This window comes from Rattus norvegicus, chromosome 3, assembly GCF_036323735.1.
Source record: "Rattus norvegicus strain BN/NHsdMcwi chromosome 3, GRCr8, whole genome shotgun sequence".
Taxonomy (NCBI): domain Eukaryota; kingdom Metazoa; phylum Chordata; class Mammalia; order Rodentia; family Muridae; genus Rattus; species Rattus norvegicus.
The window spans coordinates 127,436,393-127,449,639 of record NC_086021.1 but is presented as its reverse complement, the minus strand read 5'-3'; the positions used below and the strand labels follow the sequence as shown (position 1 = coordinate 127,449,639).

Genomic DNA, 13,247 nt, shown 5'->3' with positions numbered 1-13,247 from the left:
AAGATCAGGATGATCAGTCACTCTGACGGGTGACCCAGATGAGGATCCCTCCAGACTACTAGAACCATTTACCTCATGACAACCTTTCCCAACAACTCTCTTTCAAATGTGACACTGTTAAGTTGTTTCTTATATCTAAAGTACCCAAACCATCAGGGTATAAAAAAGAGTTAACAGCCATGGATTAGACTGTCTTGATGATGTGGTGGTCTATGCTCCAGCCCTGTTGCTCACCTAGAAATAGCCAAGAGATTCTGGGGTCGAGAGGCCTGGCTTGGCTTCTGACCCTCTCACTTACTAGGCTCAGAATATTCTTGAGTGCTCCATCCAGTGTGTAGAAGAACCTTTGTTGTTACTGTTCTAGATACTCAGTTGTCAAACAGCCAGCACTGCTTACCAGGGGCTGCCGGATACTCACCGAGTGGTAGAGCTGCACTGCCTGGCGTACATTCCTCCGGAGCTCTGCCACAAGCTGTTCACATTGTTGTAGGCTCAAGGCCAGTTCTGAAGGACAAACACCAGTGAGGGCCCAGCTGCATTTTTAGGCATCCCAGCCCAGGGCTCTCAGAGCAGGGCTACAATCCCTGCCTCTTGCCCCACCCTCTTCCACCACCTTCTCCAACACCACACAGTTTAGAAGGAAAAGCCAGCCCTACCTCTAGCCTGAGAGCCAGCCCTAGTATCCAGAACACACGAAAGGGTTCAATGGGTCACAGGGAGATCATGAAGGGTGGCAAGAGTGCCTCACCATCAGGGGTGTGACTTATGGACCAAGACAGGAGCAGACAGGACAAAAATGCCAGAGGTTGGGCACACAGAGAAATGGATGGAGCCAGAAGGTGGCCAACAGAGACAGGAAGGATGGGCCAAGGTGAGGCTGGGGAGCCATGCACACCTGAGTCCTGGCTCAGGGCTGCCCCTGGCCTGCTGCTTTCCACAGGGTTACGAGTCTTCTCAGGGGACAGGGGCTGCATGCTCTCAGGGCCTTGGAGGAGGTTGCTGACCGGCAGTTGCTGGGCACAGGGGTGGTTGGGGCCAGGATGAGCCTGGCATTCTGTCCTAGATTTAGGAGTAGTTCCCTCCCCTAAGCAGGAGTGCTTTTCAATTGCAGTGTGAGTCTTTCCAAGGCTCACTGAGGGGCCCGACTGTTCGGTTTCACTGTGGGCCAGGCCCTTAGATACGGGTGAGAATGTGGTCAGAGTGGGACGGTCAGGAAGTGGTTTGGGGATGTCCAGGACAAGGTGAGCCCGGCTAGGCAGAGCTAGTTTGTTGAATGGTGAGGTTCGGATCGGTGCAGGAGCTTGAGGTTCGGCTGCCAGGCCTGGATTCTCGCCAACAGAAATGCTCCGAGCCAGCTTGGCCACAGAACTGGTGGTGGGGTTCCAGTAGGAGTGGGACTGAGATGGGCAGCCATCAGCTTGTGGCAGGGATCCTAAGCTGCCCTGAACCTCTGCCTGGAAGAGCAGTGGACGTGAAGGCACCTCATCTGCAGTAGAGACAGGGACAGATACAGGTCAGGAGAGAGGCAGCCATACAAATGTTAGGGCTCAGTTCCTAGTTGCTCCTCTACCCCTGTGCATGGTCACTAATCGACAGGCAGCGTCAAGCATGGGGACACGCCAGGGCCACACGAGGCCCACCTTCCCCCAGCACGCCCACATACATGTCATTCCCCATGGCCTGTAGTTGAGCCCACCAGGTTCCTCACCCTGTGGTACCAAACTATGCACAGACTGGGCTTTCTGGAGTCCAGCTAAAGGCCGGGTTGCAGCCGTTTTCTTGGAGGCCCAGCTGTTGTCCAGGTTGGTACGCCGTCGTGGCAACAGCACAGGAGCCACCTGCTTGGGGCCAGAGTTGCCAGAAGAGGGTTCCATTTCTGGGGGTGCTCCTGGGGGAGTGGCACCACTGCCTTTCAGCTGCTCACCAGATACCTGTGATACCTGGTCAGGTCTGGACATCAGGGCCAAGCCTGAGGAGGATAGGGATGGTTCCCTATAGGGAGAATGGGTTCAGAAGAAGGCCCAGAGAAGGCTCAGTGCTTTCCTCCCTCTAAGATGGCCAGATGTTCTCATAGACAGAGACGCACCAGGAGAAGACAAGCACAAAGCAAGACAGGGTTTGGGTGAGACCACCTGTTTCAAATCTAGGAATATGAATCCCCTTCTGGAGAGATGTAAAGAAGGCTACATGCTACGCTAGGTGCAGGCGCACCAGGTTAGCAGAACCATGTGGGGGACATCTGTACCTGAGTGGGGAGGTCTGCACTTGCAGGAGGAATCGTGATGAGATGCTCCGAGACTCTGTCCTCTCTAGAGCCCGTGCTGGACCTCCTGCAGGTGGCACAGAAATCATGAACTGAGTAAAGTTTAGTTCCTGCCAGAGGTCTTGCCTCCCCTACAAAGAAACCTAAGGCATTGCCTACTGGACCCTCCCTCTCAGCATGGAGGAGAGAAGGGCAGATGCAGTGTTGAAGGCTGGCCCACTGACCACACCTGGAGCAGCCCCATTGGCCAGAGTCTCAAAGTGCTGTTTTAGAAACTGTTCCTGATCCGGTGTATGAGGGCTGCCTTCCTGTAGCCCACAGAGGCCAGTGCCTCCCTCTTCTTCCTCTTCTTCCTCGCCCTCGGCTTGCTCTTCCAGGTCTGAGGAGACGCCATCCACACTTAGGGGCTCTGTGCTCTCAGAGTCTGGATGTGGGGGAGGGTACCTGTCACCGTACCTGTCAGTCACAGGTCTGCCTCCCCTGCTTCACCCTGCTGACCCTTACTCATGGTGCAGCCTTACCTTCATTCGGGTGTTCCGGGCTGGAAAGCCGGCTGCTGCTGTAATCCACAGAGCACGCGCTGTCGGGACTGTGCTTTTCTGAGCCCCTGCTGCCTGGGTAAACTCTCCCTAGGGATCCTCCGGTTGGAGCCTGCACCTGAAACGCACTGCCAGGAAGGCCAGCAAGGGAAGGAAGGATAGTGAGCAGGGGTCAGCAGCTCCACTCAGCTCCTGCCTGTGAACATAGCTAGGAAGGAGGTGGCTTGGAGGCCAACCATTGCCCAAGTGAGAAAACTCAGAGGGAAGGAAGAATGAGGGCTGCAGAGCCCGAGTCCTGGCCAGGGCACAACCCTTGCCTGGTATCCATGGTAGGGCTGTCACTGGGTTCCGGGTAGACAATACCATCTTCAATGGGTGCAGACTCCAGATCTTGAGCAAAGACTCCTTCCTCTTGTGACAACAATTGGATAATGTGGGGGCAGGAGCAGGGTTGGGAGGCCTGAAGCCGAGGGGCCCTTTCATTCTGGAAACACACAGAAAAAAGGGGTACTTGTGAGGATCGCTGGTGTGAGAAAAAGGTATTAAGAGGAGGTAGAAGTTGGCAAGAATACCAGTTCTGAGGAAGCAGAATACTACAGCTCTGGGGACAGGAAGCAGGAAGCCGGGCTAGGCTGGAGCTGGAATATGAAGCTTCTGGAAGAGCTGTACTGGCACTCAGACTGCCAAGCTCCTGTCCACTCAATGCCAAGAGTCCTTCCCAAAGCTTCCTTTACCTCTTGGCCCACCTCACTCACAAGACAGCCCAGCCAGCTCTACTACAACTGCATTTCAGATGAGCCACATGCCACAGAGACAGAGGAAGCACAGCTGTGCCCATGTTCAGGCCTTGGTTGTTAGCACAGGGCTGGCTGAGACTTCCTGGGATCTCTAGAGAGCTGGGAGAAAGCTAGCTCACCTGGCTAGCACACGACAGGTCAGCGGCCTGTGGGCTATGCTTCCCAGGACCAGTTGGGGACACAGCCAGTGAGTCCTGGCTGGGGCCTCGAGGACTTGGGGCCAAAGTCTCTAGCTGTCGCAGGTCCAGCATGGAGCGAACACTCAGCTCCACACCTGGTTGGGCCCAGCGCCCTCTTCGTTTAGGCCCGGTGTTAGCTGTAGGAGCTGGGCCCAGGAACTCCATGTTCTCTTGTGCCTGGTGGTTGTGGGTGAAAAAGGAGTAATAATTAGAATCATATATCAACATTAACACACGTATATATTTTTGCATGAATGCCACCCTTTAGTACTAGCTCACTTCATCTCTACAACCATTTTATACAATAGGTAAGCATTATCATCCCTGGTCTTATACATGAGGGAAACAAGCACAACAATTTCCGTGACTAGTCCAAGTCCATGTGGGTCTGTACGTGGCCTGCAGGTGAGGTTGGCTCTAGGGTGCATACGGAGCTGTATTCTAGACCTCAAAATAGGAACCTCTTTAGTTTCTGCCTTTACCTGGTGTCTTACAGTCTAGAGTGAGGACTCTAATTCTATTCTCAACAGAGCTCTGAGATACCCGGCAGAACACAGAGCCCCGTCTTAGCACTCAGGCCAAACTGACACTGAGGGACTGAGACCAGGGTGTGACCAGAGAGCACATGTCTGCTGCTACCAACAACACAGTGTGAGACTCAGAAGCCCAACTTCAGACAGGTGAGGGTTGGGCTGCTTTGGGGCTTGCTGAAAATGTCTCCCCTTCTCTGGCACTCTGAATAGCCACTCAGCAACAGGTGTTCCTGCAACCTTTTCCCTCTGACTGTTCTGAGCTAACTAACTTCCTCATTGGAATCTTCAGAACTGTAGTTCCCTAGAATTCTACTTGATTCCCCTGGACTGTTGTTCTAATCATGTGGCTCATACCACGACTCCTCACTGCATGCTGCCTGTTTGCTATCACTGTGGTTTGGTTTGGTTTGAGCAGTGTGATGGCACAGGCCTTTCTTCTCAGTACTCAGAGCAAAGGCCCTGTGGATCTCCATGAGTTCCAGGTCAGCCAGGGTTGCAGAATAAGAGTCTGTCTCAAAACAAACCAAGCTACTCTTGAATGGTATTTCTTCCAGGCCCTTGGCAGATGAGGAGTGGAGGCAACCTCATCTGACACAAGAAAGAAAAGACTGATGTTCTCTTATCCCTGACTAGACCAGCAGCTTGACCTCAATGATAAGGCTTCCTTGGAAACAGGAATGGAGCACGTGGGCAGGTCCTGTACCCTGTGCCTCATGAGGGCACAAAGGGCTCTGTTGCTACTCCCTCACAACTAATCATCTTGGAAGCACATTTCAGTGATGGTAACTTACCCGACTCATTTCCCAGTGGGACAGGCTTCGGAGCAAAGCTGGACTAGAGCCTGAGGCTAGACAGAAATAGGCAGTCAGAAGACATGTTTCCTACCTCCCACCTCTGGGCCTAGGAGCCCAGAACATCCCTCTCCGCATCCCCATGCCCATGTGATCACTGTGGTGGCCCAGATGGGCTTGCCTATCCACCACACCAGCTAGTGCCTGTCTGCCTTACACATAACTGCCACAAACCTAGTTCCTTCTTGGTGCTCTTGCCCAGGATGGGCAGAGCTGGAAGTTCTTCCTCTTCAGTACCCTCATCTTCTCCCTCCTTGTCACTGTCTGAGGAAAGAGCTGGTCCAGAAGGGGGTACCACTGGAGGGTGGTGCCTGAGTTCAAAACAAGAAAGGTCACAAGAAAAGACTTACAGGGCAAAAAGCCAACAATGATGGGCTTGTGCTGAGAAGGCCTTGGGATGACAGGAGCTAATGAACAGCATGTTCTCCATGAGCTCACACACTGTGTGGACAACAGTCAGCAGAGCCCAGCTCTGCCCACTTACTGTTTGGCTCCAGATGCCTTTTGGGGAGAAGTTGGTCCTTGCTGCTTGATCCCTCGCTGGCGCTGGCGCAACTCAGCCAGGCGCTGCCTCATGCTGATGGTCATCTCTGAGCTCAGACGCCACACAAATATGCAGCTAGGGCAGAGCCACAGCATTGGGTGAGAGGCAGGGAACACCATTTATCCCTACTTCCCATGAACTGGCACCCTCCAATGCCAGGTCAGGCCCCGCCAAGAAATATTCCTCTTGAGACCTACTTCCCAGAGACACCATGAGAGGAAGTGAGAGGAAAGACAGGGTGGCACAGAGAGGAATCGGTCTCAGGGGCGTTAGCTTCGGCTCACCTGTCCCCTGACACCGAGATGAGATGTTTGCAGTCGTTACTAAATTTCATGCCAGTGACAATCTCTGTAAAGGGTAAAGTATATGGTCTAAGAACTGCCACGAAGACCTAACCAAATTCCTGCCTGCTCCAGCAGTGGGGATGGGCATGGCTGCAGGGGAGAGGGTCAGGTTCCAGCCTCACGCAGTGTCTGCACCACAGCTGATCGTTTCCACTTGTCTATGAGTCTGGACGTGGGGGAGGGGGAAGGTCCCAACCACACTGTCCCCCTTCTGCCACAGGGCTTTCTACCCTGGTTTCTGTCAGTTGATCCCTCCCGGGGTAGGTGAGCAGAGTTGTGGTGTGGCAATAGACAAGGGAAGAAAGTACAATTCCAAACAGGGAGGTGGATGCTACACTCACCTGAATGACCAAACATGGTGGCCACACACTCGCCTGAGAAGAAGTCAAAAATGGAGAGATTCTTATCGGAACAGCTAGTGGCAATGTAGATCCCTGAGGGGTCTGTCTGCACCTGGGGACACAGCAGCAAAGAGTAGGGGAGCACCACCCTCCTCACTTAGCACCATCCCCAAGTTACCTAGTGGCAGGCGGCAGGCAGCAGGCTGCAGGGGTGCTCTGTTAGTCCCACTGGGGTGCTTACCTTAATGAGAGTGCCATCCTCACCCTGTGACCCTTTAAACAGCTTTTTCTGCTTCCCGCTGCTAATGTTAAAGATCCTGTAAAGGAAGGCACTGTTCACAGTAGCCTGAGGAGCAGAGCACAGCAGCGCTCACTTCCCATTTGTCCTGGGAGCTCGCTCTCACACTGAGGCCTACCCTCTCAGGTGAGGCACAGTACTTTGCTGCCTCAAAGAGGCCTGACAAAAAGGCAGATTTGAGGACTGAGTTGCACGAAGGAATGTGGTCCAAAGTCTGACAAGTGGAGGCCAGCAAAATGGTTCAGAAGGTAAAGGTGCCTGCTGGCAGGCCTGATGGCTCAAGTCTGACCTCCAGGACCCATGTAATGGTTAAGAGAAAACCACTCCTGAAAGTAGTCCTGATCCCCGCATGCTTACCGTAGCAAGTGCCCATCTTCTCCCCACAAAATAAAGTAAAAATGAGTGTGTAAAGAAGTCTGAGAAGGAACACCCACCGGATATTTCGGTCTTGGCAGCCGATGGCCGTGTACTTCCAGCTGGGTTCTACATCCATGTCATAGAGGGTTGTCTTCCGTACCACGTGGTGTGTTCGTGTAAACTGCACTCCTTCTCCAGACTGCAGCAGGGAGCGCATGGGCAGACCACATCCAAATGTATCACCAGGTCACAGGGCTCACTTCTCCCTTCACCTCCTGTAACCTGAAACCCGTTCCCGCCCTGCCCTGTTGGGGGACACCCAGCGCCCTGACCTTCTGTGCAGTCCGGAAGTAAATGCTCTTGTCTGCACCACAGCTGATCATTCGCACCTGCCCATCGCTGGCTGTGGGGCAGAGACCAGGCTGCTGCTACCATATGAAGGCAGCCTTTTTTCTGCCTCCCTTATTTTCCCCAGTGGAGCTACTCTACATGGTGGACCAGCCAAGTAAGACAGAGTGCATCCCACAAAACCCATGTCCCCCTTCCCGGTCCTCAGTCTGGCTCAGGGTTCCCTAGACTGAACGCTTATGTCCCACCTGCCTCCTACCTAGCCCCGTGACTCCCAGGTACCTCCCAATCCTTCCCAGCGGCTCTTCTCACAGACAAATAGTGAGGTGGCAGCTAGGGGATGTACAGCTCCAAATGCCCATCCCCACCTGCAAACTTGACAGCAGTGATGGAGGATGAATGCTCGTCCAGTGTCTGCTGTAGACTATATTCCCGCCCAGCATCCAGCACATGGATCAGACGGTCCCGGCTCGCTGATGCTAGCAGTTTCAGACCTGGAGTTGGAAGAACCTCATCAGCTCACATTAAGCTGGCCCTTAACGATGGCCAGTAGAGAGCCCCAAGTGGATGGAACCTCATATCCCTAAAGCTACATGAACCACAGAACAAGGACAGAGCTCTTAAAATCCTGCAGACCAAACGATCTAAATGAAGAAGGACCCAGGATTATCAGAAGCCAAGGCAGGGATAGGCCGTATGGCAAGGACTGCACCTCACCCGTGTCTGGCTTAGAGTACTCCAGGCACAGGATCTCAGAGTCGTGGGCCTCAACTTTCAGCAGCTCACTCAGGGACTGCAGCTCATGGACCCTGCAAGTAAGAGAGGTCACTGGGGGCTGTGAGAGGAGAGACCTCCTTCTTCTGTCATACCCTCTCCCCACCTTAAACAAGTATTTTTAAGCTTAAAGAAAAGCGTCAGACACTACAGGTAATCTATACGTCCCTTTCCCAGTTCTTACTAACAAGCATAACAACAGCACATCTCAGAGCCAGGGCATTTACAGACTATTAACTAGGTATTGTATTAACATGTCCTCACTTTTCCCATAAGTCCTTACTTGATCCAGGATCTTAAAAGTGCAAACGGCATTTAATATCACTCCTCTTTAGTTTCCTGTAGTCTGTGATAGTTTTTCCATCCTTTCTTACCTTCCATGACCTTGACATTTTTGAAGAACACTGACAGTTCCTCTATTGTCTGTACCTCAGTTGAGCCTCTCATGAGTGAACTGAGTTATATGCATTTTTTGGGCAAGAATGCTACAGAAACGATATTATGTCCTTCTTAGAACCCCATGCCTTGGGCTTCCTCAGGTCGAAGCATGGCTGACAGCCTTGCTACTTGTCTGAGATGGCCTTGTCTGAGCTCACCATGGCAAGATCATTCTTTCCATTTTACGAAAGAGATACTTCGTTTCTAAGGTTTTGAGGGGGAGATAAACCCTCCTAAAGCACTGCCCTTGAGGCCCTAACTACCACAGCCACCATGAGAGGCAGTCAGTACCTAGCCCAGAACTTGACATTACCTAAGTGTCCCCATGCGGTCTCCTGAAGCTAGGTGTTGTCCGTTGGGGCTGATACACACAGAACGGATGCCTACTCGGGGATCCATCAGGGACCCATCAGCTTTGTCCCCTCCAGGAAGCTCAGTGTCCAACAAAGCCTGAGTGTTCCCATCCACATAGATGATCTTAATGAGATCCTGGTGGGAAAGGTGAGAAGAGACTCAGGCTCTTTTCAGGCTCAGGCAGTCCCAGCAGGATGGCTGCAAGCATGGAGGCATGCTGGGTAAAAATCAACCCTGGGCTCACACAGTCCGTCAAGTAAAAGCCAAGTGACCAAGATTGGTTGAGCCGGTTCCTGAACACAAGGCCAGCGTCTATAAGTAAAGAGCACGAGGTGCGAAACAGGGCTCACATTGCTGAGGATGTTCCGGTGCAGCGCAGAGCCATGTACCCCAGAGCTCTCCGTGTTCCACAGGCGGATGGTGTTGTCTGAGGAGCAAGTAATAAAGGAACTGGGGGGGAGACAGGCCTGATTACTGTCCTTGATCTCAGGGTAGACCTGAAGGGACAGAAGGAAAGAATTAGACTTCATTTGGGGGGCATTTGTGTCTCCTCAAGAAGGTGGAAAGGGGAATGAAATCCGAGGCAGGAGCCAAGACTTAGCCATTTGTCTGACACTTAGTAAGGAAACGGTATACTATTGTTATATACGCATACAGTATGAAAAAGCCCACGATCCCAGCTCCTCCTGTGTGCCATAACGCCTCAATTACAGTCTCTCATTTCTCAACTGTTAGAACAATTGAGAAAATGTAGTACATCACTTTACAGTTAAGGAATCTGAGGCCTAGTCGGGTTTAGTAACTTATCCAAGATCCCTGAGCCCGGGATAAGTCAAAACTCAGGCTAGGCAGAGACACACAAGAAGGAGGCAGGATGCATGGGCACTGACATTCACCCCCAAGCTCCAGAGGCTATGAAAGGGAAGCCGGGCAAACAGGGAGGCAGGAGCTTGGGGCTGTACTTGTTCTCCACTGTCCATTCTCACAATGGTGTTCCAGCAAACACACCCCACGTACCTCCACACTCCAGACACAGGAAGAATGATACAGAGCTGAGTACACCTTCCCCACTTTCTTGGGGTCCCTCACATCCCAAACATAGATGCTGTGGTCGTTGTAGACACAAGACAGCCACTGATTAGCTGGATCAAAGGTCAAGGCAATGGTGTCTGGGTACCTTGCATTGGCCCCTCCAGAAAAGAGGCGGCTGTGGGAGGGAGGAGACAAAGTTACCACAAAGGAAGGAATGGAGCACAGGTAACTGTCTCCAGTCCTACAGATTTGGAAGTAGAACTGAGAATTGAAAGCAGTTCCTAGAGGTACCATCTAGGAGCTCACCCAACACCAGCTGCTGGGCAGAGCATTTTCCAGAGGAATGCTAACAAGTTCACAGACCACCAGTACCAGACAAGGAAATTCTGTGGTTACAATGGAGCACAACAAAATCTAGATGGTTCTATGAGTATTTCTGTACAGAAATCAAAACAAGACTACCATACAAACCACAAAAATAGGGCTGGGGACACAGTTCAGTGGGAGAGCACTGATCAGCAAGCAAGGCACTGGGTGCTAACTCTAGTACCTCAAAATCTCCTCTTCCTCCTCCTCCTCTCCTTCCTCCGCCCCCTTCTTCCTCTTCCTCCTTCTCCTCCTCATCTTCCCTTGCCAAACCATAAAAATGACCACAAATCACCCTTTTCCTTCTAGTGTGATTGTGACTGTGTCTTTCTGTGTCTTTACCATAGCACACTTTATCTTTCTGGTGTTTACAGATTATCAGGATGTCCAATTGTGGGGCAGGGGGAATGGCTGAGCGGTTAAGAACACAGATTGCTCTTTCAGAGGTCCTGCGTTCAATTCCCAGCACCCACATTTGTGGCTCACAACCATCTGTAATGGGATCTGATGCTCTCTTCTGGTGTGTCTGAAGACCATGTACATGTATATAATAAATAAATAAACATTTAAAAAAGATGTCCAATTGTAAAATTGAACCCATTTTCTCACATCAACCACCCAGAAGACTTAATCCCTTGAGTCATTCCTATAACTATCTAAGATGTGCCCCTGTTTTATTACGGCTCTCCCAATACTCACTCACTGAGACATTCATTCCACGGTCCTCTGTGCTATTTAATCTCCTTGATACTGACAAGTACCAAAAGCCCAGATTTCTATGTCTACAAAGGTGCTCTTTGGGCATTGCACACTCTTCCTTCTGTTCCTTGAAGTACTGACTGAAGCTCTGAATGGGACAGTGGGCCCCACATAGCTCACCTGGCCTCAGTGATGGTGGCGATGTCTGTTCCCAGGGCATGGGGTCTGGGTAGGGTACTGAGGAAGTGCAGGTTGGAAGGATTGAAAAGGCGCACCGTGCCATCAGCGCAGCCACAGAAGATGTATTCTTGGCTTACAGAGATGCAGTGAGCCACAGTGGTCTGTGGGCAGAGGAGCTCAGGTAAATAAGGGCCACTTCCCATTTAGCTTGGTTTAATCCTTCCCAAGCCCTCGGCAGCGCTCACTTATAAAAGGAGAGACAGGCCAAGGGGGGCAACCCCTCAGTTGTCATCTAGAAATGCCCTCCCTCCAGCAGCATATGGTCAGAGGGCCTATAGCCCTGCATATTTGGGAGGTGGGGTAAAAATTAGGGGGCCATTCTAGGCATCAGAGGGACCAAGATTTAAAGGTAGAGAAAAAATCAACAGTGTGAGGAAGAGAAGGCCTAGAAGCACTTACTGTGAAGCTGTCTGTGTTCTGAGCGGAAGAGGAAAGCAGGGAAGAGAGGTGAGAAAGAGCAAGAGGAGGTGGTTATGCAGATCACTGGGACTGCCCTGCATCTTCTCCTGCAGTCCCCTTCAGCATGCAGAGACCCAGCGTGGGTCTATAGCCTCAAGGCAAGTTCTCCCGATTCGAGACAAGGGCAGACCCTGTTCTGGAGCCAGAGGTACTTACTCTTAGCTCCACCCATTTGTCCAGAAGCCTTCGATCGCTGAACTCGCACAGTAGCCCTGACGACGTGATACAGAAGGTGCTGTCAGCCTTTTTCCCTCGGCCACAGGCCACATCAGTAAACAGGTTGTTCCGCAACTCCCCCAGCAGCCCTGAGCGGCCCAGCAGGGGCACAGTGGCATTCACCTGTGGATACAACCACTACATCCATCTAGCCTTGGAAATGAGGTGCTCAGAGAGAGGGCAAGCATAAACTCCTGTGTTCTCTGAGACTCCCAGCCCAGGCAGATTCGGTCCATGCAGAACCTGTGACTTTTAAGCAAGCCAAAGACAACAGCTGGGTCACTGCTCAGGGTGTGTCCCCTCAGTCCTCACCTTTGAGGTCTTACTGTCATCCAGGTACCAGAATTTGATATGCCGGTTGCCTGCAGTAACAAAGTAGCTACAGTCTTCAGAAAAGGACACTGCTGTCACCCGACTAGATACTTTGTTGGAGGCCACTACAATGTTTTTCTGGAAAGAAAGTCAAAGGAAGAATCAAAGCTCTGCCTGTTGGGGATAAAAAGTTATCTAAGAATGGACAAGAGCTAGCAATAATTGCTACTTCAAAAAATAAAAATAAAAAAACAAACAAAACAACAACAAAAGAAAAAACAAAACTCTTCCTTTCTGGTACTTACTGGTCAGAAAACAAAACAAAACAAAACAACAACAAAAATCCAACCTCTTTTCTAAAGGAATTCAAAGGTTTAATTCCTCAGATGTTCAGAAAAACCCTCTAGCAACACCCTTGCTACCCAGTTACTATTCTGTCCTTCAAATACTGTTCCAGGATGAGCTGGGGATGGTGAAGTAAATGAGGCTGCTCATTTAGTCAGCAGCTCCCCACCGCCCACTGACATGGGAACCCTCAGGTGGAGGCTAAGGCCGTCGTCACCCAGTCCACTCACCTTCCAGGCCCACACGTTGACTATCATGTCATGCTGGTAACCCACAGACACAATGTACTTAGCACTTGGGGAGAAAGCCACACAAGCCACACCATACTTATGCTCTTGTAGCTCTGCCACCTGGTTCCGTTCAGCCACATCCCAAACCCGAACGGCAGGCATGTGCCCACTCTGCAGGGAGGCAAAACCGGAAGTGAGAACTGTGGAAGGAGTTCTGTAGCCTCCTTAGTCTCTCACCTCCCCAGCTTCAAACACGATTTCTCCGATGGTCCCTGTTCAACAGGGAAGAGCAAGATAAAGACGTAGAAAAAAAGACCTGAGGACACCAGTGTCAGCAGAGACTTCCCCCTTGCCTCTGTATCTGCTCAAAGCTCCTTGAATGATTCTA

General features: G+C 51.5%; 1 protein-coding gene across 2 annotated transcripts in view; it reads right to left on the bottom strand.

The window, feature by feature from the left end:
- The window catches only part of Mapkbp1 (mitogen activated protein kinase binding protein 1), a 50,541-nt gene that overhangs the window by 2,513 nt on the left and 34,781 nt on the right, over nucleotides 1-13,247 (bottom strand). The window contains exons 5-30 of one of the 2 annotated variants that reach the window (NM_001108589.1): nucleotides 12,860-13,030; nucleotides 12,285-12,422; nucleotides 11,913-12,095; nucleotides 11,697-11,714; nucleotides 11,238-11,398; nucleotides 9,978-10,167; nucleotides 9,311-9,457; nucleotides 8,920-9,095; nucleotides 8,112-8,203; nucleotides 7,763-7,888; nucleotides 7,379-7,449; nucleotides 7,124-7,245; nucleotides 6,633-6,708; nucleotides 6,392-6,503; nucleotides 5,991-6,054; nucleotides 5,647-5,781; nucleotides 5,337-5,473; nucleotides 5,103-5,158; nucleotides 3,719-3,955; nucleotides 3,120-3,286; nucleotides 2,785-2,930; nucleotides 2,493-2,687; nucleotides 2,246-2,330; nucleotides 1,709-1,992; nucleotides 896-1,486; nucleotides 419-504 (exon numbers count right to left, since the gene is read on the bottom strand). In NM_001108589.1, coding sequence (NP_001102059.1) covers nucleotides 419-504; nucleotides 896-1,486; nucleotides 1,709-1,992; nucleotides 2,246-2,330; nucleotides 2,493-2,687; nucleotides 2,785-2,930; nucleotides 3,120-3,286; nucleotides 3,719-3,955; nucleotides 5,103-5,158; nucleotides 5,337-5,473; nucleotides 5,647-5,781; nucleotides 5,991-6,054; nucleotides 6,392-6,503; nucleotides 6,633-6,708; nucleotides 7,124-7,245; nucleotides 7,379-7,449; nucleotides 7,763-7,888; nucleotides 8,112-8,203; nucleotides 8,920-9,095; nucleotides 9,311-9,457; nucleotides 9,978-10,167; nucleotides 11,238-11,398; nucleotides 11,697-11,714; nucleotides 11,913-12,095; nucleotides 12,285-12,422; nucleotides 12,860-13,030 — 3,966 coding nt within the window. The remainder of the gene's footprint in view (nucleotides 1-418; nucleotides 505-895; nucleotides 1,487-1,708; nucleotides 1,993-2,245; nucleotides 2,331-2,492; nucleotides 2,688-2,784; nucleotides 2,931-3,119; nucleotides 3,287-3,718; nucleotides 3,956-5,102; nucleotides 5,159-5,336; nucleotides 5,474-5,646; nucleotides 5,782-5,990; nucleotides 6,055-6,391; nucleotides 6,504-6,632; nucleotides 6,709-7,123; nucleotides 7,246-7,378; nucleotides 7,450-7,762; nucleotides 7,889-8,111; nucleotides 8,204-8,919; nucleotides 9,096-9,310; nucleotides 9,458-9,977; nucleotides 10,168-11,237; nucleotides 11,399-11,696; nucleotides 11,715-11,912; nucleotides 12,096-12,284; nucleotides 12,423-12,859; nucleotides 13,031-13,247) is intronic. The other variant, XM_006234781.5, reaches the window with a different exon arrangement.